The sequence below is a fragment of the Protopterus annectens genome, chromosome 5.part0, assembly GCF_019279795.1.
Source record: "Protopterus annectens isolate FY-2018-M chromosome 5.part0, PAN1.0, whole genome shotgun sequence".
NCBI classification, from domain to species: domain Eukaryota; kingdom Metazoa; phylum Chordata; order Ceratodontiformes; family Protopteridae; genus Protopterus; species Protopterus annectens.
Window position 1 is genome coordinate 1,174,634,768 of NC_056735.1, and position 26,647 is coordinate 1,174,661,414.

Here is a 26,647-nt window from a genome sequence, read left to right on the forward strand (position 1 = left end):
TATTTGTGCAGAATCTGCATGTCCTCTCTGTGCTTGTGTGGGTTTCTCCATATGCTCTGGTTTCTCCCACATTCCAAAGACATGCAGTAGGTGGATTGGTCACCCTAAATTTGTCGTAGGTGCAAGTCTGAGTGCATATGTGTGGTATGGAAGAACAATTGCAGTAAGACTATCCACCCGACATCATTTACATTGGATCCAGATGATTGTCACTGTTGATGTGATACCCTGACCTTGAAGTGCAAAAATGAGAAAGGGGGTTATGGCTGGATGACTGGATGGTGTATTACCTGAAGACGTGTTAAAGCATTATGATACAGGCATTGTCAAGATACCAAAGATACATATTATGTTTTATGCATAATCATAAAGTTAACATTGCATGTTATTTGATGTGAACAGTTAAAATGTCCAATCTGTGTATCATTTTTAGGTGACTATTACATGGTGAAAAAGCTTCTAGAAGAGAAAAGCTCTGGTGAACTGAATATAAACTGTGTGGATGTACTGGGAAGAAATGCAGTCACTATAGCCATTGAAAATGAAAATCTGGATATTCTGCAGCTGCTGCTGGATCATGGATGTCAGGTATGTGATCTGCTGAATTCTGTCATGCATACTGAAATGTTTATTACCAGCATTTCAAAACAACATGTTACTATGCTAATTGTATTGTTTGTGTTTGACTTGGGTTGCAGACAAAGCTGGTTAGACAGCAGTTTAGCACACTTGGTTATGAGTTCCTACTATACTTCATGATGTAGCCCTGGATTTGAATTCCTCAGTATGCTAATGCAGATACTTTGTTTCTGAGTAAAGATGGGAGGGAAATTACAGAGGTCTGGAAAAATTTTGCTTCAGCCCTTACAACAGAAAGCTAGGGTAGGGTGCCACATTGAGAAGGAGGAAGGGCAGAATGGGGAGCGTAGTGCTCAGATACCAGAGAAGAGAGGGGGAATGTGCATGTTGAGAAGGAGGAAGAGCAGGATAGGGACTATAGTGGTCAGATACCAGAACAGAGAGGGACAATGTTTAGAGGAAACTGGTTGCAGTAGGGAGGATGAAGCATTAGAAACAGGTCGTCTGTCTCACACCGGCTGCAGAAATCTGACTAGTGTGTTGGCAGACTTACCTGACACCAACCTGTTCAGCAGATCGCTGTCTACTGCAGAAGTGCCAGAGAAAGGAAGAACAGCAATTGTAGTTATCCTTACACAAAGTAAAGAGCAGGAACTCTGGGTAACTCCAAGTCTGTCATCTTATTAACAATGGCAAACCATGGAGAGGATCACAAGGGGAGGGCTGCTTAGTGTTTTTAGAGAATTTGGAAAGGCAGAATAAGTGTGCCAGAAGGTGACAACTGAGACTCAAACAAATTCAGAGTACTAAATTTAGGAAGCAGGATCCCTGGTATGAATTACCTTCTTGGAGGAATCAAAATGTTGGTAACAAAGTAGGAGGTGGGTCTGGGGGATTGACCATGCCTGGAATGAAGCACTTGGAGCAGAGTGAGAGAGCAGTGATAGTAGCAAACATTATGCTGAAGTGATTTATTAATTTGGTTGAATTTGTTAACTGGTGAAGATCACTGATCTCCATGGATCTTTTTAAAACTCTGCCTGGGAGCATTGCCTGGTTAAGTGATTTGCTCAGAGTCACACAGCAGGTAAACAAAGGTGGAAGGAGTCAAAATTTTGGTTAAGAAAGCATCACATTAAGAGTTCACAGTTATACTCTTCAGTGCTAACAACAGTCAGTACACAGGTTCCAAAACCAAGGATATAATGCTTCTACTTTACACGGCCTTGGCTAGAGCTCACCTTAAGTATTGTGCACAGTTCAAAAGGCTGTATAAGGAAAAACACTTCAACCGATGGGAAGGAATTCAGGAAGAGCTACCCGAAAGATATGTGGGATGGAGGGGAGGGAATATGACTAGATGCTAGAGGAGCTGGACTCTTTTCAGTTGAAACTCAAAGAGATAGGGGAGCATGATATTGTAAAAAGTCACATCAGGGAGATGTGAATGGATCATTCAGTGCAGCAAGAACACAGCACAAATAGCAAATTGTATTACTAATGTTTCTAAGGATGTTTGGAAGTACTTATCTCAGAGAGGGTTGTTGGCCCATGGAGTGCACTAGCAGAATAGGTAGAGGAGAGGGAATCCACAGAGACATTCAAAGGCCATGGAACACGTGGAAAAGGGAGAAGGTAAAAGTATGAATGCTGGAGAGCTATAGTATTAAAACACTTACAAGGGCAGCTGTAGGCTTATTGCCATGTTGTAGTCAGGATGTCCCATAGGTCCTGGTTCTAAGCCAATACTTGTTTAGATTGTATCTTTCAGATTTATCTTTTTCATCTGAGGTGTCCAACAGTCTGTATGCAGATGATTTGAAAATGGGTAAACTAATTACATGCGTTACAGATAAGGCATGTCTGCAAGGGAAATTTAATAAATTGATCATTTGTGCACGGGAACATAACTTGCTGATAAATGCATCAAAAACTAAGCATATGAAATCTGGGAGACATAAACTGAAAGGTAAATATTTAATACAGCACACAGTGATTCGAAATGTAGATTCAGTTAAAGACTTGGGTATATGAGTAGATCCAAATTTGAGTTTTTCTAATCATATCAACCAATTGGTTAATGATAGCAATAGAATTATAGGTTGTATAAATGTATGTATAAAATCGAGGAAATCAGGAATGATGAAATAATTTTTGTTAGACTGGACCCAAATTTGAGTATGGAATAACAATATGGAAACCTTCTAAGAAAACAAGCATGAGTAAACTGGAAAGAGTACAGTGGAAATATACCAAGGGCATCCATGGATGTGAAAATTTAAGTTATTATGAAAAACTAAAATCTCTGAACTTGTATAGTGTCTGTAATATATATTTTTAAGGGGAGACCTTATTCAGGTATATAGGGCATTTAGAGATAACTACCTCTGGGAAATTTTAGGGTTATCTAAAAGTAGTAGAAAATCATCAGACAATCTGTGTAGAAGATTCTATACGAATGAGAACTGTACTAATTGGTTCTCTGAGAGAGAGCAGCTGATGCATGGAAAAAAGTACCAAATTATATTAAAACCAGCTTTAGTTATTGTTAAGAACAACCTGGACACTTATTGTGGGAATAACTGTTTTGGTATATTGTCAGGTTAGAAGGGCATTATTGCCCATACCCCAAATATTTGTGTGTATGTATGTATTCTATGCTCTCAAGCAAATGTAATACAGTGTTATAGTGTAGCTGGATTATCCCAAGAACCATTGCAAAAGAGCCAAATGTGATTTTCAAGCTTGCCTTATTAATTAATATTCAGAAAGTATATATCAAATTTCAACAAAATTTTGCCATGTACTGGAAAGTTACTTATTAACTTTTTGCTTCCTAGAAGAGTGTAGTCATCAGGAAAGCAGAGTTCGAGTACATTCATCTTCACAGGATACTTCCCTGTGTTCCTGAAATAAAAATGCTTGTCACTTTTTTCAAAGTGTAATTTCTGAAGTCCTGGTAAAGTAACAACTATAAAACAAAGACAGCAAGGTGGCATCTACAAACTGACATGATTTGCGCAGCATGACAATTAAATGGTCATCAGAGCTAGAGTTAAGAAGTGTTTGCTAAAAGTTATGAAAAGAAAAAAGATCTTTCCATGTTTATATTAAGAATGCAAAAATTGAGTGTTGTGTTGGGGGTGCTGTATTTAAGCATTGGGTGTTAGTAAAAAAATGTCAATAAAAACACAGTAGGTAATTTGAAGACATTTTGAGACAGAAATGTTCTTTTGGAAAGCAGTTATGACTATTTTCCTATATTTTCATAACTACATTCATTCCATAAAAGCTGTGATACCTAAAAGTGAACAAATGGTGCCGTCTTATACAGAACATTAAAGCACATAATGCTGCCACTTATATTTTCCATCTGCACAAAATATTGTTTTGAAATATTGTGAAATTATTATATGTATAATTTGCATAGATTTGTCACTATCACAAAGCAGTAATGTGCATTCCCCTGTTGTCAGTCATCATTGAAAAGCAATTAACAGGTGCACAATTCCCTCACTGATATCTTTGCTATGTCTTGCTCCTTACACAGATATAACCTTTTGTTTGACCATAACTCTAGTATATTTGGCGAATAAAATAGTTTTTCTTTCATAAATCTGCAATATAAAATTGTCATCTACAGATAGAACTTTACTGCTAACACCAGTGCATAGCCTGTTGTCTAACAGAGAGATATATTTTCCATTTCTTGTAACCCACTCCATTTATCAGATATTATAATTCAACTGAAGTGTGTTTTCAGTAGAGGATTTTGGAGAAAAGCTCTCAGGAAGCAAGTGATTTCCTTACTTTGAAGATTTCGGCAAGCAAAGGTGTTAACTAGTTTCCCGCTGTTCAGGATTAATTGAGTTATGAAATGCATACATTTGTAAGAAGAGTGTTGCTACAGTGGGTAACTTACAAAAGATTGCATCACAGAGGGCAAGACTGCTGTTGAACAAGGTTCATTGTTTTTACTGTTTCTGTAATTCAAGTCAATGGGAAATGCAGAAGAACATGATTATCAGGAAGCTGGGTTGGAAGAAGGTGATAAGTCATTAGATATGTATGATGTGCAGCTTATCCAATAAAAATGGGCAGACTGGGTGGCCATACCATCCTTGTTTGCTATCACAGTTTGTACTACTGGCATGTTATAGGCTATGCACTATAACTGCCTGATTCTTTTGTAGCTAGTGTGAGCCGGTAACTAGGCATAAATCAGTTTCTAATTAGAGTAACTCCAATATATATTTCCAAGACATTAAACTCATTAAATGTATCACAATTCAGGGAATTGTGCAGTGATCACAGAATCGCCACATGTATTAAACCAAGGATAATGGGTGTAATTTATCCATGCGCTATACAAAATGATATCGATAATACCCACATAGCAAAAATAACTTTTAACTGTTGGATTTCTGATATATTCAGACACAAAACCTGACTTAAACTACTAGCATGCTGAAATAATAATGAACATAGATGGCAAATAACACTGGATGCTACTACTCCACCAGGCCTGAATGAACACATCTCCTCAAAGCCTGTTTTGAAGGATAGGGCCAACAGAATTTAGTTTCAATAGGTGAACATTATGTATTTTCTACACACTTCTTTCATTAAGTTGTTTACAGTTTCAACATAATTATTTTAAAAACTTTTTTATTAGCATTTTATTTAAATGTTTTTCTAGTGGATTTTTGAGAGATATCATTATAATTATAGACAGGATGCTTTTCTAACTATTTTTTTGTTAGGGTATGTATAACATATTTTTTCTACTGTGCGTGGACACATTCAGTTGTTTAAACTTTTGTAATTATTGTATAATTGCTCAATAATGTTTCTCATTGGATGACTGAATGTTTGGTTGAGTATTTAATGTAAGGTATGGATGCTTTTCACTCACTCTGAAGAAGCCATTTGTTATGGTGAAAGCACTTAGTTGGTGAATTTGGATGTATTTGGATTAATCGTTTCTGCCTAGAGCCTTGGACGTGGTTCCTTTTGTTTCTCACTGAAATAATGCCTATCTTTGGGGCTTCTTGGTGAGCTTTTCATATCTCAAATATTGCTGATGCGGTTATTTCTGCTGAGCTGCAATACGTTTGATATTGCTAGAATTCCTTGATTTTGATTTTAGCTTAGACATTGTGGAATGTCTTGATTATTTTCATTTGGAGTCTGAATTACATCTGAGTACCCCTATTTAATGAATCTTCAGGGTAGGGAACATCAAAGGTAATGTCTTCACTGTTCATTCTGTGACAAGGGGGCAAATACCTTCTTTTAACAGGAAATGCAGTGCAGTATCTAAGGACAAACCAGCAAGAAGTTTTTTTTTTTAACTAAAACAAATTTTAATATTTTAAAACCAAGTATTCTGGTTTAGCGCCTTTGTCTAATCTAGACATCATTAGAACCTGCAGCATCTCAGTCAGCACTTCCTTTTACCAGTTTATCAATCACATGATCAAACATTTTAAAGTTACAGCTGTAAAATGCAAAACCCTACTACTGTGTATTTAAGGAATGACAATTCACATACAAATTCATGTACATCATTCCAAAATGTTATAAAAATTCCAGTTGAGGAAAATGTTTCATAACCTGCTTGGTCTAATCTTAAGACACAGTTAATATTAACACAATCATTAAGTCCAGGAGATGCAGTGTTTTTTGTGCTTAGCCATCACTGCAACTCTGCCATTTCTAAAAGAGTTCTCAATTCGCCACCTCTGACAAATGCCCTCCTTTTCTAAAATCAAAAATAAATAAAACTTTTAAAATGTAAACATTGTGCTGCAAGCTTAGCTAGGACATTGGTTAAATCACCTGTTTTACTACAGTAAGAGTGTTGGTATATTCTCGGTTTTAAAGCATTAACAGTTTTCCCTGTATAGCAAACCTCACAAGATTCACACTATTTTTTTAATTAAGTTAGCTATTATTGTATTATCATTAGTTTAATCCAATAAAAATTATTTTGGGTATATGTTGCCTCATTTGTTATCACTTCACCATTGCAACTGTTGTATATTTTGTTTGTCTCTCTTTCATTATCTCATATTTTGTGGGTAACCCTTCTCTGGATGAAAAATACATGAAATTCCTTAAAACTTGTTTCTGCATTTTATAAGGAGTCTTCATTATATTCATTTTCAACCTGAGGTGGTGTCTATACTTTCTTCTATATATTTGTAAAAATTAGCCCTCTGGGTTATATGATCTTGGCTCTGCTGCGTTATCAGTTAAAATAAATAAATAAGTGTATCCATTTATTTATTTATGCATTTATTTGTCTATTTATATTTGGTTACACAGTAACTGGGCTGGTCCAGGGACCCTTTTCAGCCACAACCAAGATGCAATGGCACAGACCGAAATAAAATAAGCTACTAATACAGAAAGAAATTGCACCAAAACGATACATCAGTTAAGCAAGGGAGGTTAGTGAACAAGCCAAATAAAATTCCTTCCATCTGACAATTCTGTGCACTGCTCATAACTTCAGTCCTTAGTTCATTTATTTCTTTCAATGTGTTTTTGTATTTCTGTCATATAAAAGTTCATTTTAATGTGGTTCTTTTACACTGAGTCCATGATATTGCCATGATTTTTCTTGCAATAACAAAGAAGTCTCAGGGAGTTTGCATTTAAGTTTGTTATAGGCCACGGTGATGCAGCGGTTAGCATTGTTGCCTCACAGCAAGAGGCTCTCCGGTTCAATTCTTGGCTGGAGTGCCTTCTGTTTGGAGTCTTCATGCCCTCCCCGTGATTGACTGAATTTAAAAGACATGCAGGTAGACGTGTGTGCATGTGTGGGTGTACTTTTCTGAAGGTTGGGCACTGGGCTGACAACTCAACATCGTAAAAATCACTGCCAATCATAAGCAGACCAGAGATCCATTGTGGCGACCCTAACCGGGAAAAGCCGAATTACTTTTTTTTTTTTTATCAGACTTATGATTTATATGACCATTGAGAAGCTTAACAGCACTAAATACCACAGGGGTATGTGGTAGAGATATAGAAGATTCAAAAGGGTGGGGTCTTTTATAGCATAGAACATCGATCAGAGATAGCATGTAAAAGCTTATTGAGTGGGAGGGTAATGAAAGGGCTTTTAGCCTGTCCAAGAAGCTGAAGCAACCTAGTTGAATAATATCCTTAGCTAGGAGTTACTGAAGTCTTTGTAGCTGGACAGCATATTTATTGACAGAGACATACAGAAGGGGAACTGTGCTCAGCAGCAAACATAATGAGGGATGTAAAGAGAGGAAATAACACTTCCTGAGACTATCTTGACTTAGCAGAAATGCTGTTGAAAATTAACTGTGCTAGGCAGAAAACAATTCTAACAATGACTGATTCATTGTGAAAAATGTGGTCAGATCTCTAAAGACTGTGTTATTCTTTTTTAAATACATTATGAGCTATTTACAGGTTAACCTCCTCCTCCATTATTAACAACAGTAGACCCTACACTTCTTTTCATAAATACATGTTCCATTCAGGGAGCTGTCTCCTTCTTAAGTGCCTCCTTTCTCCATTGCTGACCTGCTCACTTCTCCTGTTTTTGCTTTCTCAAGTGAATCTTCATTGGCTCTTTCTTGCTGGGCTACCCAACTGTGCCATTCATTATCCATTCACCTCTTTCCCTTTTTCTACTTATTTCTTTTCTTCCTGTGTCACTTGAAGCAACATTGCTGCCACCTCCTCCTCTTATTGGTGGATCACACAATTTCCATTTATTTATGATAGCTTTTTTCCTACTGTTGTAACCAACCCTACTATTTCTTTGCTACTTTTTGATCCCGATGTATAAAATCACAACAGGGCCATCTTTGGGATTAACTATTTGATCTCTGTTACTTTCTCCCTCACCATATGTTCCAAGTCCATTTTAAAGTCTTCTAGTTTGACTCATTGCCAGAACATGTGCTTCCATATGTTCCCCTCCCTTTGCCATCTCCAACAAGCACCAGCCAGTACTACTGTAAACATCTTTGATAGCCTATCTGGGGTGTAGAAATACTTAGGCAAGCATTTCCATGTAAAATCTGAAGATCATGCTTTGGATATGTACCTAGGCAGTTGTATTATATGTTTCTGAGATTCGTGCTCATTTGATGCTCCTGCATCTCTCTCTCCCACTGTCTTGTGCCTCTCCATTTCCTTTTCTTTTTCTTTTATTACCCAGATCCGTCTGATTTTTATCAGCCCATTAGTAGTCCTGTCCTTAGTTGTTCTTGGGTAAGTCTTCTGGGTGAATTGTGGTAGCTCCTTCCTCTTCCCTGTCACTTTCTCTGTCTTGCTACAACTAATCTTCAACCTCTGGTATTCCTACTCAGGGGTCCCTTCTAACTGATATTCCTGTTTGGTTTCCTTCCATGTTTTTAGCCTGTCTCCTATAATTCAGTGATTCTAATACTGCACTATATTATGTTTTGATTGCTGTCTCCATCTGCTTCTCTCATTTTGTTCATCTTTCCATGAACCTACTGTCACTGCCACTCTGTCTTTCCATTTTTTGCCAGTCTTGCTCCTACCACTTTTTACTAAAACCTTTTTTGCTTCTACTTTCTCCACTGGAGCTTTAAGTCTTCCCGTCTTGCTTCTAGAAGAGCTCTGACTATATCCCAGTTCCTACCTCAGTTATCCTTTCTATTACATATCATTTGTTTCCAGACCGCTCTGATGTCTGCATCCACAACCCACGTATGTCAGCTAGTGAGCATGCATGCAGATTTGTTAGCAAGGCCAGGACACTAAATACCCCTTTATTTTTGCTCTCACTTGCCGTTTCTCAAGCCATTCTTGTTTTTCATTCCTCCCATACAAATTCTGAATGGAGTTGCTTAAGCCTTTTAAGTAAAGCTGTTTCCAGTGGCTGCAAAAAAGCCTGCCCTAAATATGTGAACTGTGGCATAATGCACACCTGGATTACTTGCACTCCTTGATCTATGTCTAGTATAACTGCCTTCAATCCTTGGTTTTATTGCTTCACTTTTTGAAAATATTATCATAAGTTAAAGAAACTGACTTATGCACTGTGTTACTTACACAGACTTCCCAGGATTTATTGTGTTTTTCCACACTTGTGAGTCAGGCAGAAATTTTTTTCACCACCCTCCCACCCAGTTACTGTTGTGTTCTTAAACACCACTTTCTTTCTAGTTGCCTGCCCCTTATGTTAATTTGACCATATATCTCATTTCCTCTCAGCTTTTACTGGCTTGTGTGAGTAAGCACAACATTATCATTTTGTGAAATCACTACCCTTCAACTATTTAAATTTATTGGCCATCCTACTGTATTCCATAGTACAGAATACAAAAATGACCACCCCCTTTCAATCTACGTTGCTGTTTTAAAAATAGTGACTCTACACTAAAACTTAACTTTTTAGACAAGTAAAACTTAAGTTACCTACTTTCAAATCTAACTCCTCTAGTGGATCAAGGCTCCAGAGAGCACACCTGCAATACCAGGCTACAACTCTTAACCACACTTTTCAACCACCAAACCAGGACCAAAACACTAAAGGTGGATGAGTGTCCATATTCATCAAGGATATTCACACCACCAGGCTAGTTGCCCAACACAATGCGTCTGAAATTCTCCAGGTGGAACTAACACTAGGTAAGACTGCAATCCAAATTGTAGTTTGCTACAGATCCCACACCATGCCCCAAGATTTTCACTACACCTTTCTAAACATATTGGAAAATATTAAGATATAACCAAACACCCTAATACTGGGTGATTTCAACTACCCAGCCATTAACTGGGAAAAATACTCATGTACCAACACCTTTGTCCAACGGTTCTTGGAATTCATACATTCCAATGCCCTGGATCAACTAATGCATAGTCCCAACAGGGGCTCTAATATCCTAGACCTGATCATTACCAACATGGGAAATTGATGCTCCACACCTATGGTCAACCTCTGATTGGTCAGGTCTGACCATAAGCTAATCACCCTTGACATCCACATCCCTCCCTCAGCCCCCAGTAAGGAAACCTCCATAAAAAAACTTCTCCAAAGCAAACTTCATGCTACTCAAGTCAGAAGTGACAAACTTCATCACACCCATGCAGACGGGAACTGAAAGTTTGATTGCTGAATCCTAAACTAAGGCACCATACGAGCACATCCACTCATGCATGAATCATGCCATCCCAAAAAGAACCAAGATGCTCTCCTCCAAAAACAGGAAGCTAATCTGATAGTCCCTTGCCATAAGCAAACTTTACAACAAAAGGAAGAAACTGTTGCAGAAAAGAGGAAAATCCCAGGATGCAAAAAACTCCCTTACCAGCCTCAGTAAGAAGCTGAGATCCCTCATAAAATCCTCCAAAGCTACTTACGAAAATAAAATTGCCAAAGATTCCAAAGACAACCACAAGGCATTCTATAGCTGTGTCAAGAATCTAAATGGCAATGCTCAGATCTGCTCTGAGCTACAACAGAATGGCATTAAATATACTGATCCCAAGGAAATTGCCACTATCCTGGCAGATTGATTCAGTGCCAACTTCACCCCCCCTGACCCCCTAAAGGGCCCATCTCAATACCCGAAAGATTGCCATATTCCAGTAATAATGGCCACACAGGTAAAAACACACTCTCCAAAGCTAAGAATACAGCATCCATGGGACCAGAGGACATCCCTGGCTGTGTACTACATAAACTAAAAATGAACTGGCACCTCACCTAAGTGTCATGTTTAATCATAGCCTCACTTTAGGCTTCGTGCCCACTGAGTGGCGCACAGCTACAGTTATCCCACTCCACAAGAGGGGATCCACCTTAGATCCTGGGAACTACTGCCCCATCAGTCTGATGAGTCTGATCTGCAAGGCCATGGAATGTATTATCATGGACCTTATAAACAAAGACAGTGGCCACCTTCCAACACTGAACCCCACCCAGTTTGGGTTCGTGAAGGGCCGATCTTGTCCCCTGAAGCTGATTGACTTCTTCAAATCAGTCTCCAGATCTGTGGACCAGGGTAAGGTGGTCCACACAGCCTATCTGGACCTTGCCAAGCCCTTCTACAATATCCCCCACTCTGGAATCATAGATAAACTTACTAAGCTAGGTATTAATCCCTATGTCACTCGATGGGTTGCCAACTGGCTTACTGACAGAACCCATACTGTAAAAGTAGTCAACTCGAAATCCAACTCCAGACAAGTGACAAGTGGAGTACCTCAGGGTTCAATCCTAGGACTGGTCTTGTTTGGCATCTACTTCTCTGAAGTACAGGCTAACACTAAGGGACTCTGGCTAACAAAGTTAGCAGATGACTGCAAACTGGGAGCCATTATTGAATCCCCAAATAATGTGGATATTCTACAAAAGGGCCTTCCAGAAACAGATGCTTGTTGCCAGAGCCATGGGCTCAAGCTCAATGCCAAGAAATGTATAGTTATCCCCTTTGGGAAAAAAACATGTACCCATGAATTACCACATAGGTAGCAGTACACTAAACACCGAAAGTGTGATAAGAGACTTAGAGACACAGGTGGACAATGGTCTCACCTTCGATAACTACATCGCCACAATAGTCAGGAAATCCTTCTATGTGGCACACCTCATCATTAAGGGCTTTTCATCCAGAAAAAAGGAGGTCATTGTCCCACTGTACTCATCCCTCATTAGACCCATTATAGAATACAATGGCCCATTTGGTATGTACCTCTCAAGACATCTGCAACAACTGGAAAGGCCGCAGAAATACCTCACTAAAAGAATCACAGGCCTAAAGCAGATGCCCTATGCTGACCATCTAAAAAAACTCCAGCTATACTCTGTCACATATCGTCTACTCAGAGGCAATCTCTGCTTAACATACAAGGTCATGTCAAATCCAGAGCTGTTGGACATGCTACACTTAAAGAAATCCCAAACCCTCAGAGCCACATGCTCCAGGGATCTAAACCTTGTTATCACAATGAACATAACCTGCTGGAAGGATAGGTTCCTGACCCAGAGACTCCCCAGACTCTGGAGTAGACTACCCATACATGTCAAGCAGAGCGCTGTTTTGGCCCTCTTCAAATGGAACCTTGATGATTGGATGGGAGATAGGAAATTCACCCTGGGGATCACGTCAGTCACCCTGCTAGACAGGAGTCCAGGGAAGTAAATATTGTGGGAAGAAATAGCCAGGGAATTGTTATGGCTAGGCTTGTATAGGCCCTAGGGCCGATAGCCTAGTACCAACTTATGAACATATGAACATCTTCTCCTCTCCTTGCCCAGGGAAGCCTCTATTGTTAGAGACCAAGAGTTTTATTTCTGTTTATTTTATGTGTAGAGACATTTCCAAATGCTAATACGAATACCCACAAATTTCCTATATCTTCCTTATAATGTGTCAGAGCTACCAGGACAGCGTCTGCGTATAACATAAGTTTCTTTTCTTCTTGGCCCTGTCTATATCCTCTCAATTCAAAGGGGTTGATTGCTTCTGCTAAAGCTTCAGCATACATGGCTAACAGGAGGAATACATTGGACAGTCTTGCCTCATCCCTTTTTCTGCTCACATGGGCTTTGAAAGTCTGGCTTTCATTTTTACTCTTGCTATTGCATCATTGGACATTATTTTTACCCAGTTCATACATTCATCTGGGAAACCCCAACTTTTAGCCACCTCAAACAGGTAACTTCACTCCACCCTATCAAAGGCCTTCTTCACATCCAGTGAGAAGAGGGCCAGTTCAATACCCTTCAGTCTAGTATCTTGTAAGATCAACATTGTTTTTATTAAGTTGTCCGATGCCCTTCTCCCCCATGTACCCTTCTTGATCCTCATCATCTAACCTTTGAGTATCCTAGCCAGCCTCTCCATTTGAACCTGCACACGTGGTTTAGGATTGATATTGGTTGATATCAGGATGGGGCAAGTCAGTCTTTCCCCTCTTTCTCTCTCCATTGCGTTATTTTTGTGTGTGTGTGTGTGTGTGTGTGTGTGTGTGTGTGTGTGTGTGTGTGTGTGTGTGTGTGTATGTATACATATGGATAGATATATCTCACACACACACACACATACACACACACACACACACTCGTATATATAGGTCTGGTAGAGTTGGCTGAAATGTTTACTTTGTGAAAATGGCTTTCTGTGAGATTAGTGAATAGCTGCCTTAAGAAAGTTTCTACTTTTCCCTGATGTTGTTTAATCTTTTTTTGATATATTTACGTAGCACTAGGTGTAGGCTTCACTCCTATGGCAAAACTTCTTTCTTTTGTTTGCTTTTGACTAAATATTCTACCAGTGTAATTTAACCGAGAAAATGTTAATGAACATAGTGGAGTTATGACACAATCTCAGAGCATGCAATTAAAAAATAATGTTTCTGTAGTGGGACTTGTCATCCTGCATCCCCGCTAATTATATATACCAACACTGAGTTCGCACAATAAGGGCAAATTTCCCAACTCCAGTGTTATAGCAATCTTGCACCACTGTGGGCAACTGTCTGGTAAACCAGATAAGGCAAAGGTGTCCCCATTTGTAGAACTTGATCAATTAAGGAGAACCATTTATATATATATATATATATATATATATATATATATATACATATATATATATATATATGTAGCGAGAGAGATACATGGGTGTGTATATAGATAGATAGATGTGTATAAATGTGTGTGTGTGTATATATATATATATATATATATATATATATATATATATATATATATAAATAAACAGAGAGAGAGTTAGATATAGATATATATAGCTAGCTAGATATTGATATATATATATATATATATATATATATATATATATTATATTATATATATATAAATATATATAGATAGTGTGTGTGTGTGTGTGTGTGTGTGGGTGCATGAAATAAATCAGTAGAACATACCAAACTTCAGCAATCCTGATCAGTTAAAAAAAAATCAAAATGCCAATGCAGCGTACAGCTTTTTATTCCCAAACCAGTTTCACTGCCATATCATGCAGCTTTCTCAAAGGAAATAAATTATTTTACAAGTACAGATACAACTCTAATAATCTTGACACAGATCACATGCACATGAATCATCCAGTAACAAAACTTATTTAAATTCAATACATCCAATAATAAAACAAACTGCATTCTACAGTCAATTATATATATATATATATATATATATATATATATATGTATATATATATATATATATATATATATATATATATATATATATATATATATATATATGTGTGTATATATACATACATTTTAAATAAATTATCTAATACCAGTCAATAAATTACATAACTACAATAATTCATTAAAATATGGTTTAAATAGTGCCTGTCAATACCCCACAACTCTCTTTTCTATCCAGCAGTGATTTAGTCTGGAATAAAGACTTATCCTCATCCACAATTACCCTGTCTGTACCAATATATGTAAAATTGGACTGACTTATGTTTGATTGCATATTTATATAGGACACGTCTGATTCTTCTGCATCTGATATCACTTATATAAGATGCTATTTGTTCCTTAAAGATACAAATTGTCTGCCCAGTATAGAAAGCTCCATGTTGGTATTCAGCCCAGTAAACCCCATAGTTAGTATTACACATTGTGAGTATCCTAATTGTGAATGTATCCATAGTCATACCCTCAAATGGGGAAAACATTCTGAAGTGAAGTAAAAAAAAAATTCTTGGTGGCGAATTTCCATGGTAAAATGGTACTCTTGCATTGTGCTTTTTGTTTTAAACTAAATATTCTGTCAATTTAATTTGGCTAATGATATGTTAATCGATGTGGTGAGTTTATGATATATATATATATATATATATGTGTGTGTGTGTGTATTTATATATATGTATGGTACATAAATTGACTGAAACAACATCAGATTGACAGTAAAATGTAAAAGCAAATACCAAAGGGCTTTGGCTGACTAAATTTGCAGATGACTGCAAGTTAGAATCGGTTGTTGTTTTAGCCGTCCTGCAGAAAGGTGTGCCTCAAAAAACTAGTGTCAAAATCATGGTCTGAAACTAAATGCCAAAAAAATAATTATTTGATCTTTTGGGAAGTCATCTACCCCATGGAACTACCACATTGACAATATATCCCTGAGACTTGACCTAGTTATTTGGAATTTGGGAATTTATGTGGACAGTGACCTAACTTTTGACCAACATGTGTTTATTTTTGTAAGTATGCCCTTCTATATTGCACAGCTTATAAACAAAGGGATTGTGCCTAGATGTAGTGATGTCATTGTCCCCCTTAACTCAGCCCTTAGGCCAGTCTTTGTATATAATGTCCCCTTTGGCATGTATCTGCCCAGATGCATGCAATAACTGGAATACAATAGCGGAGTAAGGGTAAACTCCCTTAGTCCACTGCAGTAGGATTTCATGAAAACCACTATGGCAAAAACATTTTTTAAAAGAACTGTTTTACATTAATAAAAAATATTCACTCATATGAGTGTTCACACTTGTAGATTGTAACTGCCACTTAAAGTGAATGACAGTACAAAACAATGATGTAAAAAGAAAAAAAATCAACCAAAAAAAAATTAAAACAAAACACTGACTGCAAACAGAGAAAACTCTGAGACACAGCCCACTGAGCATGTAATTGAAAAATAATGCTTTGGCAGTAGGGCTTGTCTTCCTGCTAATTATATATATCAACTCTAAGATCATACAATAGGAGGGAAAGGACAAATTTTACATTACAGAAACCTTGCACTACTGTTGTCATCTTTCCTTTTAATCAAATTGGGCAGGAAAATCACACTTAGACATTAAGGGCTTAATTCAATAATAACAATACTTTAACAACTAAATCAATTCAATTCAAATGCCCGTTTATTGAACTGAAACTAGACACCTCGCCACCTTTTAACTTCCGAAAGCAAATAGACATCAAACAGGTTTAAAACCGTTCATTAGGACTAAAAAGCCATTAAAACACGGGATAACAACACTTGTTTAAATAGAAAACACAATTTAGAACATTACAGGAACTTAGTCATACTCAGGATTGAAACATCAAATGGCCCAAAACAAAACAGATTTTTACCATGAACCACCCTAAATCATTAAAAAATTTTTCTTCAACCCCAAAAAATTTCAGTCTTAAAACAGGGATAAAATAACAAGTACTTGTAGCAATTAAAAAATCAAGGGAAATTACAGCAAAAAGACAAAAAAATCAAAACCTTCAAAAAACTAAGTGGTTACCCTTTTCATGTTACATGAAACTCAGATGCAATACCCAAAAAGGGTTCATCCACTAAGGCTTTGGCCAACAAACAAAGGATTTCACCGACACGGACATACAAAACAAGTTAAATCAATATTAAGGCAAAAGCCCATGGGAAAAGTTTCATCAGGAAATAAAAATTCCATAGTATGAAGAAATTTTTAAACTTCATGTTCAATTTATCAACCCTTAAAATAGACATTTAGGAATGATTTCAATTAAAAATTATTACAGATAACTACATTAAATAATAGCAATATTAACAGGCCCTAAACTTTAGAATTTAAACATAATTAGATAATAAAAAAATTTAAAAAAACAATTAATTTCAAAAACCTAAATAAATAAATAAATATTAATCCATATAAATAATATTTAAAAATTTTTTTTTTAAAATTTTAAATTTTTGTTTTTAAACCCAAAAAAAAAAGGGGGGCAAAACCCAAATAAATAGTTTTCATAAAAAAGAGAAAAAGATTAAAGAAACCCCAAATTTTTAAAAGGTTAAAGAAAAAATTTTCCAAAAAAAGGGCCAGAATCAAAAAGTTTAAATTTTTTAAAAATTTTAAAAAAAGGGAAAAAAAACCCCAAGAATTTAGCAAAGAAAAAAAAAAATTTTAAAAAGGGAGGGAAAGGGGTCTGTTTAAGGAAACCCATATGTAATTGAAGAAACCTTTAAAATAGGAACTCATACAGCAATTTTTGAAATAGTTCTGGTTATGCGAAAAGCATCAGCTTTTATTGGACAAATATTTTCAGGTAATCAGTTGTAAAAATCACAAATGTGGGGGGTTTCTTTAGGCCATTTTCGCCACAGTAGTTTGCAGGATGACAAACTCGCCATTCTACCAGTACTGTCCAAATTAGGCCAAAAATGCCAGATACCCAATGAAAATTAGAATCCATGAGCACAGAAGTCATCATGTCACAGAACCAGATAACCTTATTATCATGAAGGATTCATTACCTTACATGAAATGTATTCAAATGTTGATAAGCAGTCAAATACATATCTCTAATCTTCTATCATTATATGTGTAGTAAGCCCTTTTGAAATACCTAGATCCAGTAAACACTGATTAGAATGCTGGATGATTATCATTCAATCATATCTACCCAGGATCTATATACCAGGGATGAATGGCTGAGAAAGCAGTAAAATAATAGGTATATGGTTTTTGACAATTGAAGGCGGCTATTAGTTATAAATGCCCTTGGGCAGATAGCCTAGTACTAACCTATGAACCTATATATATATATATATATATATACATATATATATATATATAAAATAATGCATATATATATATATATATATATATACACATATATATATATATATATATATATATATATATGTATATACACATATATATATATATATGTATATATATATATATATATATATATATATATATATATATATATATATATATATATATATATACAACAGAATATAATATAGGTTCATAGGTTCATAGGTTCATACTAGGCTATCTGCCTAAGGGCATTTATAAGCCTAGCCTATAGTTATGTGGCTTTCGCCACCCCTTTAGTTTGAATAAAAACTATGCCTATCATTTTGCTGTGCCTCTGTCAAGCAGTGACGCTGAAGTAATCCCTGGGTATATCTGCAATCTCCCATCCATTGGTCAAGATTCCTCTTGAACAAGACCAGAGAGGTGCTCTGCCTCACATGTACCGGGATTTTGTTCCACAGCATAGGGAGTCTCTGGGTGATGAATCTGTCCCTCCAGCACGCTCTATTTATAACCGTGTCAAGGTTTAAGTCTCCGCCTTGTGGTTCTGAGGGATCTAGATTTTTGAGGTGAAGCATATTCAACAAATCTGGGTTTGACATGGCCTTGTATGTCAGACACAGGACACCTCTGAGCAAGCGGTATGAGACTGAATAGAGCTGGAGTTCTTTCAGTCGGGCAGCATAAGAGATATTTTTGAGACCCTTTATCCTTTTGGTGAGGAACTGTTGGGGCCTTTCAAGCTGCAGCAGGTGTCTGGTCAGATACATTCGAACGGGCATTGTACTCAATCATAGGTCTAATAAGTGATGAGTACAGGGGACGATGACCTCCCTTGATCTAGATGTGAATCCCTTCATGATCAGGTGGGTGATATAGAAGGTTTTCCTAACTACTTTAGCAACATGAGTGTCAAACGAAAAGCTACTGTCAACCTCGGTCCCCAGATCTCTGATGACTTTTTCTCTGCTCAGTGCATTGCCACCTATATGGTAGCTAGGGTAGCCTTGTTTTTCCCAAAGGGTATGACTATGCATTTTTGGCTTAACTACAGGCCATGGCACAGGCACCAGTAATTCATTACTGTGAGGCCCATCTGGAGGATATCAGTGTCAGATGTGTTTTCGACTATGGCCTAGTTTGCAGTCATCTGCAAACTTTGTCAGCCATAACCCTCCTGTGTTTGCTTGTACTTCAGAAAAGTAGATGCCAACAAGAGTGGACCCAGGACTGAGCCCTGTGGGACACCACTTGTGACAGGCTTTGAGTCTGACATGGCTCCAGCAACTCTGACCCTGTGGGTTCTGTCACTTAGCCAGTTTGCAACCCATCTTGTGATGTATGGGTTTACATTCAAGCTGATGAGTTTTTCGATGATACCTGAGTGGGTATTGTGTCAAGGCCTTTGCCAGGTCGAGGTAGGCTGTATGGACTGCCTTTCCTCATCAATGGCCTTGGTGACTGTCTCAAAAGTCAACCAAGTTTAAGAGGCAGGATCTGCCTTTGACAAAGCCAAACTGAGTTGGATCCAAAGTCTGCAAGTTCCCTATGTCTTTATTTATGAGTTCCATTATGATCCTCTCCATGGCTTTGCAGATAAGGCTTGTCAAGCTAATGGGGCGGTAATTTCCAGGGTCTGTGGAGGCACCGCCTTATGAAGTGGGACCACAGTCGCCGGGCGCCACTCCTTGGGTAATGATCCTGAGGTGAGGCTAAGATTAAACAGCTGTCCTAACTGTGGGTTTAATTCCTCATTGAGTTCATGAAGCACACAGCCGGGACACCATCCGTCCCATGGATGCTGTGTTTTTGCCTTAGTGAGGGCAGTTCTCACCTGGGCTGGAGATGTTTGGGGCTACAATCCTCTGGAATAGATATCTCCTTTGGGGAGGGGAGAAGTTTGCACTGAACCTGTCAGCCAGTATGTTGGCAATGTGTGTAGGTTCAGTAATTTTCACATCATTTTGAACTAATTCTGAGCATATCTGGGAGTTTCCTCCTAGGTTTCTAACATAGCTAAAGAAGGCCTTATGATTCTCTTTAGAGTCCTTGGATTTTTCTCTCAAAATTTGCCTTGGATGATTTTATGAGAGCTCTTAGTTTTTACTTATAATGATCAAAGGTGTCTTACCTTTCAAGGATTTTGCTCTATCTTGTAGTAGCTTCCTCCTTTGTTGTAGAGCTTGTTTATGGCTGGGGTCCACCAGACTGGACGCTTGCCTTTGGTACAGAGAGTCTTAGTTTTGTTTGGGATTGCCTGATCCATGCAGTCCTGTAGGTGCTGGTAGAAGGCATTTGTAAGTGATTCAGCGGTTTGAGTAATGTTTACCACTGGCTCAGGGGCCTTAAAGGAGACCACACTAGTTTTTAGAAGTGTGAAATCGGCTTTTGAGAAGTTTTTCACTGTGGTCTTTTTGTTTCAGGTGGGGCGGATGAGGACCTCCAGCCAGATTAGTTTATGATCTGATCTCACCAGTGAGGGGTATACTTCCGTGTTGAACATTTTGATCCCATGTTCGTGATGATGAGATCAAGTATGTTTTCTCCTCTTGTGGGATGGTGACTAGTTGTTCCATGGCATTTGAGTTTATGAACTCCAGGAATCTTTGGGTTAGAGTGTTCGGGCTTGAGTAGTGTTCCCAGTCTATATTAGGGTAGTTAAAGTCACCTAGTATGATGGTGTTTGAGATACATTTATCCCTCCAATGTTTTCAGGAAGGCCATGTGAGGTTCCTGAGTTTGAGAGGGTGGCCTGTAACATGCTACAAATTGCAGAGCAGTCTTGCCTATGGTTAATTGCACCTGGATGGTCTCCGATGCATCATGCTGCCACCAACCTTGAGGTGTGGGTGTCCTTTATGAATATGGACACCCTCCTTTCTTGGTGTTGTCCGGATTTTGGGGCCGGAACGCATGATATGAGGTGAAACCTGTTAGTGCTGGGGTGCTCTCAGGAGCCTTGAACCAGGTTTCTGTCACAGCACAGACATCGATGTTCTCCATATTGAGAAGGGCCTCGAAAGTGGCATCTTGAGATTGAGACTTCTGGCATTGAGCAGCATTACCCTTAGTTTTTTCCTTTTGGTGTTCTAGGGTGGTAGGTTTAGAATTTGAGCCTTGCCTAAAAAGGCACTATGGGGTGGCAAGAGCCTTTGCCAATATCCGAAGCCCAGGGTGACAGGTGCAAGCCGCCCCTGAAGCAGCTGGCTTGTCCAGCATGTCATCCCAGGCAGACAGACATTGATCCCTTTGAATGACACCAGAATTTAAGCCAATTATTAAAGCTGATCATCTTATCACTGTATTGTGGCATCATTCTAGGTGAAGGTAGGATACTGCTCAAGGTCAGGGTCATACCTGCCTGGGCTACATAATCAGAGAGCTCCTCGATGTCCCTTTCATGTAGTCCAAGGAGGTACGCCTCAGGTCGCTGACACCAGCGTGACAATGACTGAGTCGTACTTGTACCAGCTGTTGAGAGACCTGAGTGCTTGCGCTATGTGGCGGATTCTAGCGCCTGACAGGCAGCTTACTGTGACCTTCTCTTTACACAGTCTGGTGAGCGGACGCCAGTGTGTCTGACTATGGAATCACCAATGACAAGTGTGTCTGGCATTTTGTTTGGCCTTAAGGGCTGTGACTGTTTGACACTCTGACTGTGTGGTCTATGTGTTGCATGTGTTGGGTCGTGAGGTGGTAGTTGTTTGGGTGTCTGCTTTGGTGGCCTCTGCTGTTTTGGTAAATTTTTGATCAGAGCCTCGAGTATGTCTTTGTGTGAGTATGTGTATGATTTGAAGTTGTGATGGTACCATGTGTGACTGGGTATGTATTGTGTGTGGTTACCTTCTCCTCCTGTCTGGTCTTGCCAGTCCTATGTTGAGAGAGCTCAGCCTCCAGTTTGGCCGTGATAGTTGCATCTCTCGCATGTATTTGTGTTTTGTGGGAGAAGGAGAGGATTGTCTGTGTACATGAGGCAGTTGTAACATTGCCTCAATATTCCCAGGTTCACCAGTTGAGCTGGAGAGGACACTAGCAACTGATCCCTCGACATACTAGAAGTAGTAGATAAAGAGACTTTCAAAGGACTCCGGGAAGTGGGTATTAGGCTGGTGGGTACTAACTATAATAAGAGTGCTTTATCAAGGTGCAAGTACTGTAGGAGTAAGTGCTAGGCTTTACAGATAGAGAATAGTCTACTTGGGAATCAAGTAGAGATGAACTTTTCAGTTATAGGATATGCTGGTTAGATCAGCAGTACAGCTCGAGGAAGGTAGTTTTAAGGGAAAATTGGAAGAGTGGAATTTAGATGGCCCAAATAGTTTAACCTTGTTTAACCGCTGCTCTTGTGTGCAACAGTGGTAACTCACTAAATCAAGCTTACACGCTTAGCGTGTTTTATAGCAGGGGCTGAAGGAGCTAGAATTGGCCCAAAACGACTAATGGACTACTAGTTTCTGGCTGAAACTTCACCAAATCAGACAAAAGGCCTCAGTGCTTCCCACTCCCACTGGTAAGCAAAGAAACTTCCTCCTTCCTAATAAGGCAATGGATCAGTAACAGGAACTAAAAACAAAGCCCAGGGATCAGCAACTCTGAAACTGGACTACTCTAGTTCAGTAAGGCGGAAAACAAGAGATTTTTTTGTTTTATTACAGAGACAAGGAAAAACAGACAGTAATTGCTGTAAATCGGCTAGCGACTTTAGTGTGTAGCCTACAGAAACAATTTGCAACAATTAGTAACTTAAAGTGCAATAAACAGTGTAAAATGCAGAAATCACTTAAAGTAGCAATAAAACAGGCGAAATGCAGTTGCTAGCTTAAATAACAGTGGGAAAGCCACAAAAATACTTATATCTGGTAGAAAGTCACTCTTTAGCTCTCTGCTGCTTGATCACCCTGCAGGCCACCACGAGGATCTGTGCTGAGTTGGTACAAGCTGGAAAACGCTGTGTTTAGCGTGTTTTATAGCAGGGGCTGAAAGGAGCTAGGAATTGGCCCAAAACAACCAATGGACTACTAGTTTCTGGCTGAAACTTCACCAAATCAGACAGAAAGGCTGCTCAGTGCTTCCCACTCCCACTGGTAAGCAAAGAAACTTCCCTCCTCCCTAATAAGGCAATGAATCAGTAACAGGAACTAAAAACAAAGCCCAGGGATCAGCAACTCTGAAACTGGACTACTCTAGTTCAGTAAGGCAGGAAAACAAGAGATTTTTTTTTGTTTTATTACAGAGACAAGGAAAAAACAGACAGTAAATGCTATAAATGCTGTAAATCGGCTAGCGACTTTAGTGTGTAGCCTACAGAAACAATTTGCAACAATTAGTAACTTAAAGTGCAATAAAAGTGTAAAATGCAGAAATCACTTAAAGTAGCAGTAAACAGGCGAAATGCAGTCGCTAGCTTAATAACAGTGGGAAAGCCACAAAATACTTATATCTGGTAGAAAGTCACTCTTTAGCTCTCTGCTGCTTGGATCACTCTGCAGGCCACCACGAGGATCTGTGCTGAGTTGGTACAAGCTGGAAAACGCGTGTTTAGCGTGTTTTATAGCAGGGGCTGAAAGGAGCTAGGAATTGGCCCAAAATGACCAATGGACTACTAGTTTCCGGCTGAAACTTCACCAAATCGGACAGAAAGGCTGCTCAGTGCTTCCCACTCCCACTGGTAAGCAAAGAAACTTCCCTCCTCCCTAATAAGGCAATGGATCAGTGACAGGAACTAAAAACAAAGCCCAGGGATCAGCAACTCTGAAACTGGACTACTCTAGTTCAGTAAGGCGGAAAACAAGAGATTTTTGTTTTATTACAGAGACAAGGAAGAAAAAAACAGACAGTAAATGCTATAAATGCTGTAAATCGGCTAGCGACTTTAGTGTGTAGCCTACAGAAACAATTTGCAACAATTAGTAACTTAAGGTGCAATAAACAGTGTAAAATGCAGAAATCACTTAAAGTAGCAGTAAAACAGGCGAAATGCAGTCGCTAGCTTAATAACAGTGGGAAAGCCACAAAATACTTATATCTGGTAGAAAGTCACTCTTTAGCTCTCTGCTGCTTGGATCACTCTGCAGGCCACCACGAGGATCTGTGCTGAGTTGGTACAAGCTGGAAAACGCGTGTTTAGCGTGTTTTATAGCAGGGGCTGAAAGGAGCTAGGAACTGGCCCAAAACGACCAATGGACTACTAGTTTCTGGCTGAAACTTCACCAAATCGGACAAAAGGCCGCTCAGTGCTTCCCACTCCCACTGGTAAGCAAAGAAACTTCCCTCCTTCCTAATAAGGCAATGGATCAGTAACAGGAACTAAAAACAAAGCCCAGGGATCAGCAACTCTGAAACTGGACTACTCTAGTTCAGTAAGGCAGGAAAACAAGAGAATTTTTTTTTTTTTTTTTTTACAGCGACAAGGAAAAAACAGACAGTAAATGCTATAAAACAATTCACATGCAGTGCAAGCTGGCACACTTGAGTATGTAGCAATATTAGTCCACACACAGTATGAAAAAATGTAATTAAATTAAAAAGGACTAAAAGCAAGTGCAGAAAGGGTTTATTAGAGAGAATGCGGTAAAGAGAAGGGACTGGGGGAGTGTCCTAGATCAAATCTGCAGTGGGCGGCACTACAAAAGCCACCAAATTTAAACTACATCCAAGAACAGGGGGGGTGGGGAAGACAGTTTCAACAGAGCTAGATCTGAGAAATCAGTCCCCAAGTTATAACAACCACAATAAAATGAAGGAAATATACTTAAATCAGCTTATGTCCAGTTGATGTATGCAGACAAATCTCAGTAGCAGCAACTCTACTTAAAATGATTACCAGAGATGTAACCAACACAGGTTTTAAAGTTATCAGAAACCCCCTAAGCTAATTAACACTTAAAGGAATTTCAGTGCAGTTTAACAACTAGTGCAGAGCTTCAGACACACACACAAGACAGTTTCAACAGAGCTAGATCTGAGAAATCAGTCCCCAAGTTATAACAACCACAATAAAATGAAGGAAATATACTTAAATCAGCTTATGTCCAGTTGATGTATGCAGACAAATCTCAGTAGCAGCAACTCTACTTAAAATGATTACCAGAGATGTAACCAACACAGGTTTTAAAGTTATCAGAAAACCCCCAAGCTAATTAACACTTAAAGGAATTTCAGTGCAGTTTAACAACTAGTGCAGAGCTTCAGACACACACACAAGACAGTTTCAACAGAGCTAGATCTGAGAAATCAGTCCCCAAGTTATAACAACCACAATAAAATGAAGGAAATATACTTAAATCAGCTTATGTCCAGTTGATGTATGCAGACAAATCTCAGTAGCAGCAACTCTACTTAAAATGATTACCAGAGATGTAACCAACACAGGTTTTAAAGTTATTAGAAAACCTCGAAGCTAATTAACACTAAAAGGAATTTCAGTGCAGTTTAACAACTAGTGCAGAGCTTCAGACACACACACAAGACAGTTTCAACAGAGCTAGATCTGAGAAATCAGTCCCCAAGTTATAACAACCACAATAAAATGAAGGAAATATACTTAAATCAGCTTATGTCCAGTTGATGTATGCAGACAAATCTCAGTAGCAGCAACTCTACTTAAAATGATTACCAGAGATGTAACCAACACAGGTTTTAAAGTTATCAGAAAACCCCCCAAGCTAATTAACACTTAAAGGAATTTCAGTGCAGTTTAACAACTAGTGCAGAGCTTCAGACACACACACAAGACAGTTTCAACAGAGCTAGATCTGAGAAATCAGTCCCCAAGTTATAACAACCACAATAAAATGAAGGAAATATACTTAAATCAGCTTATGTCCAGTTGATGTATGCAGACAAATCTCAGTAGCAGCAACTCTACTTAAAATGATTACCAGAGATGTAACCAACACAGGTTTTAAAGTTATCAGAAAACCCCCCAAGCTAATTAACACAAAGGAATTTCAGTGCAGTTTAACAACTAGTGCAGAGCTTCAGACACACACACAAGACAGTTTCAACAGAGCTAGATCTGAGAAATCAGTCCCCAAGTTATAACAACCACAATAAAATGAAGGAAATATACTTAAATCAGCTTATGTCCAGTTGATGTATGCAGACAAATCTCAGTAGCAGCAACTCTACTTAAAATGATTACCAGAGATGTAACCAACACAGGTTTTAAAGTTATCAGAAAACCCCCCAAGCTAATTAACACTTAAAGGAATTTCAGTGCAGTTTAACAACTAGTGCAGAGCTTCAGACACACACACAAGACAGTTTCAACAGAGCTAGATCTGAGAAATCAGTCCCCAAGTTATAACAACCACAATAAAATGAAGGAAATATACTTAAATCAGCTTATGTCCAGTTGATGTATGCAGACAAATCTCAGTAGCAGCAACTCTACTTAAAATGATTACCAGAGATGTAACCAACACAGGTTTTAAAGTTATCAGAAACCCCCCCCCAAGCTAATTAACACTTAAAGGAATTTCAGTGCAGTTTAACAACTAGTGCAGAGCTTCAGACACACACACAAGACAGTTTCA

The 26,647-nt window shown here is 38.5% G+C and overlaps 1 protein-coding gene across 1 annotated transcript in view; it reads left to right on the forward strand.

Annotated features, from left to right (window-relative positions):
- TRPC1 (transient receptor potential cation channel subfamily C member 1) overlaps positions 1–26,647 on the forward strand; it is a 983,394-nt gene that overhangs the window by 120,222 nt on the left and 836,525 nt on the right. The window contains exon 2 of the mRNA XM_044071022.1: positions 434–588. Coding sequence (XP_043926957.1) covers positions 434–588 — 155 coding nt within the window. The remainder of the gene's footprint in view (positions 1–433; positions 589–26,647) is intronic.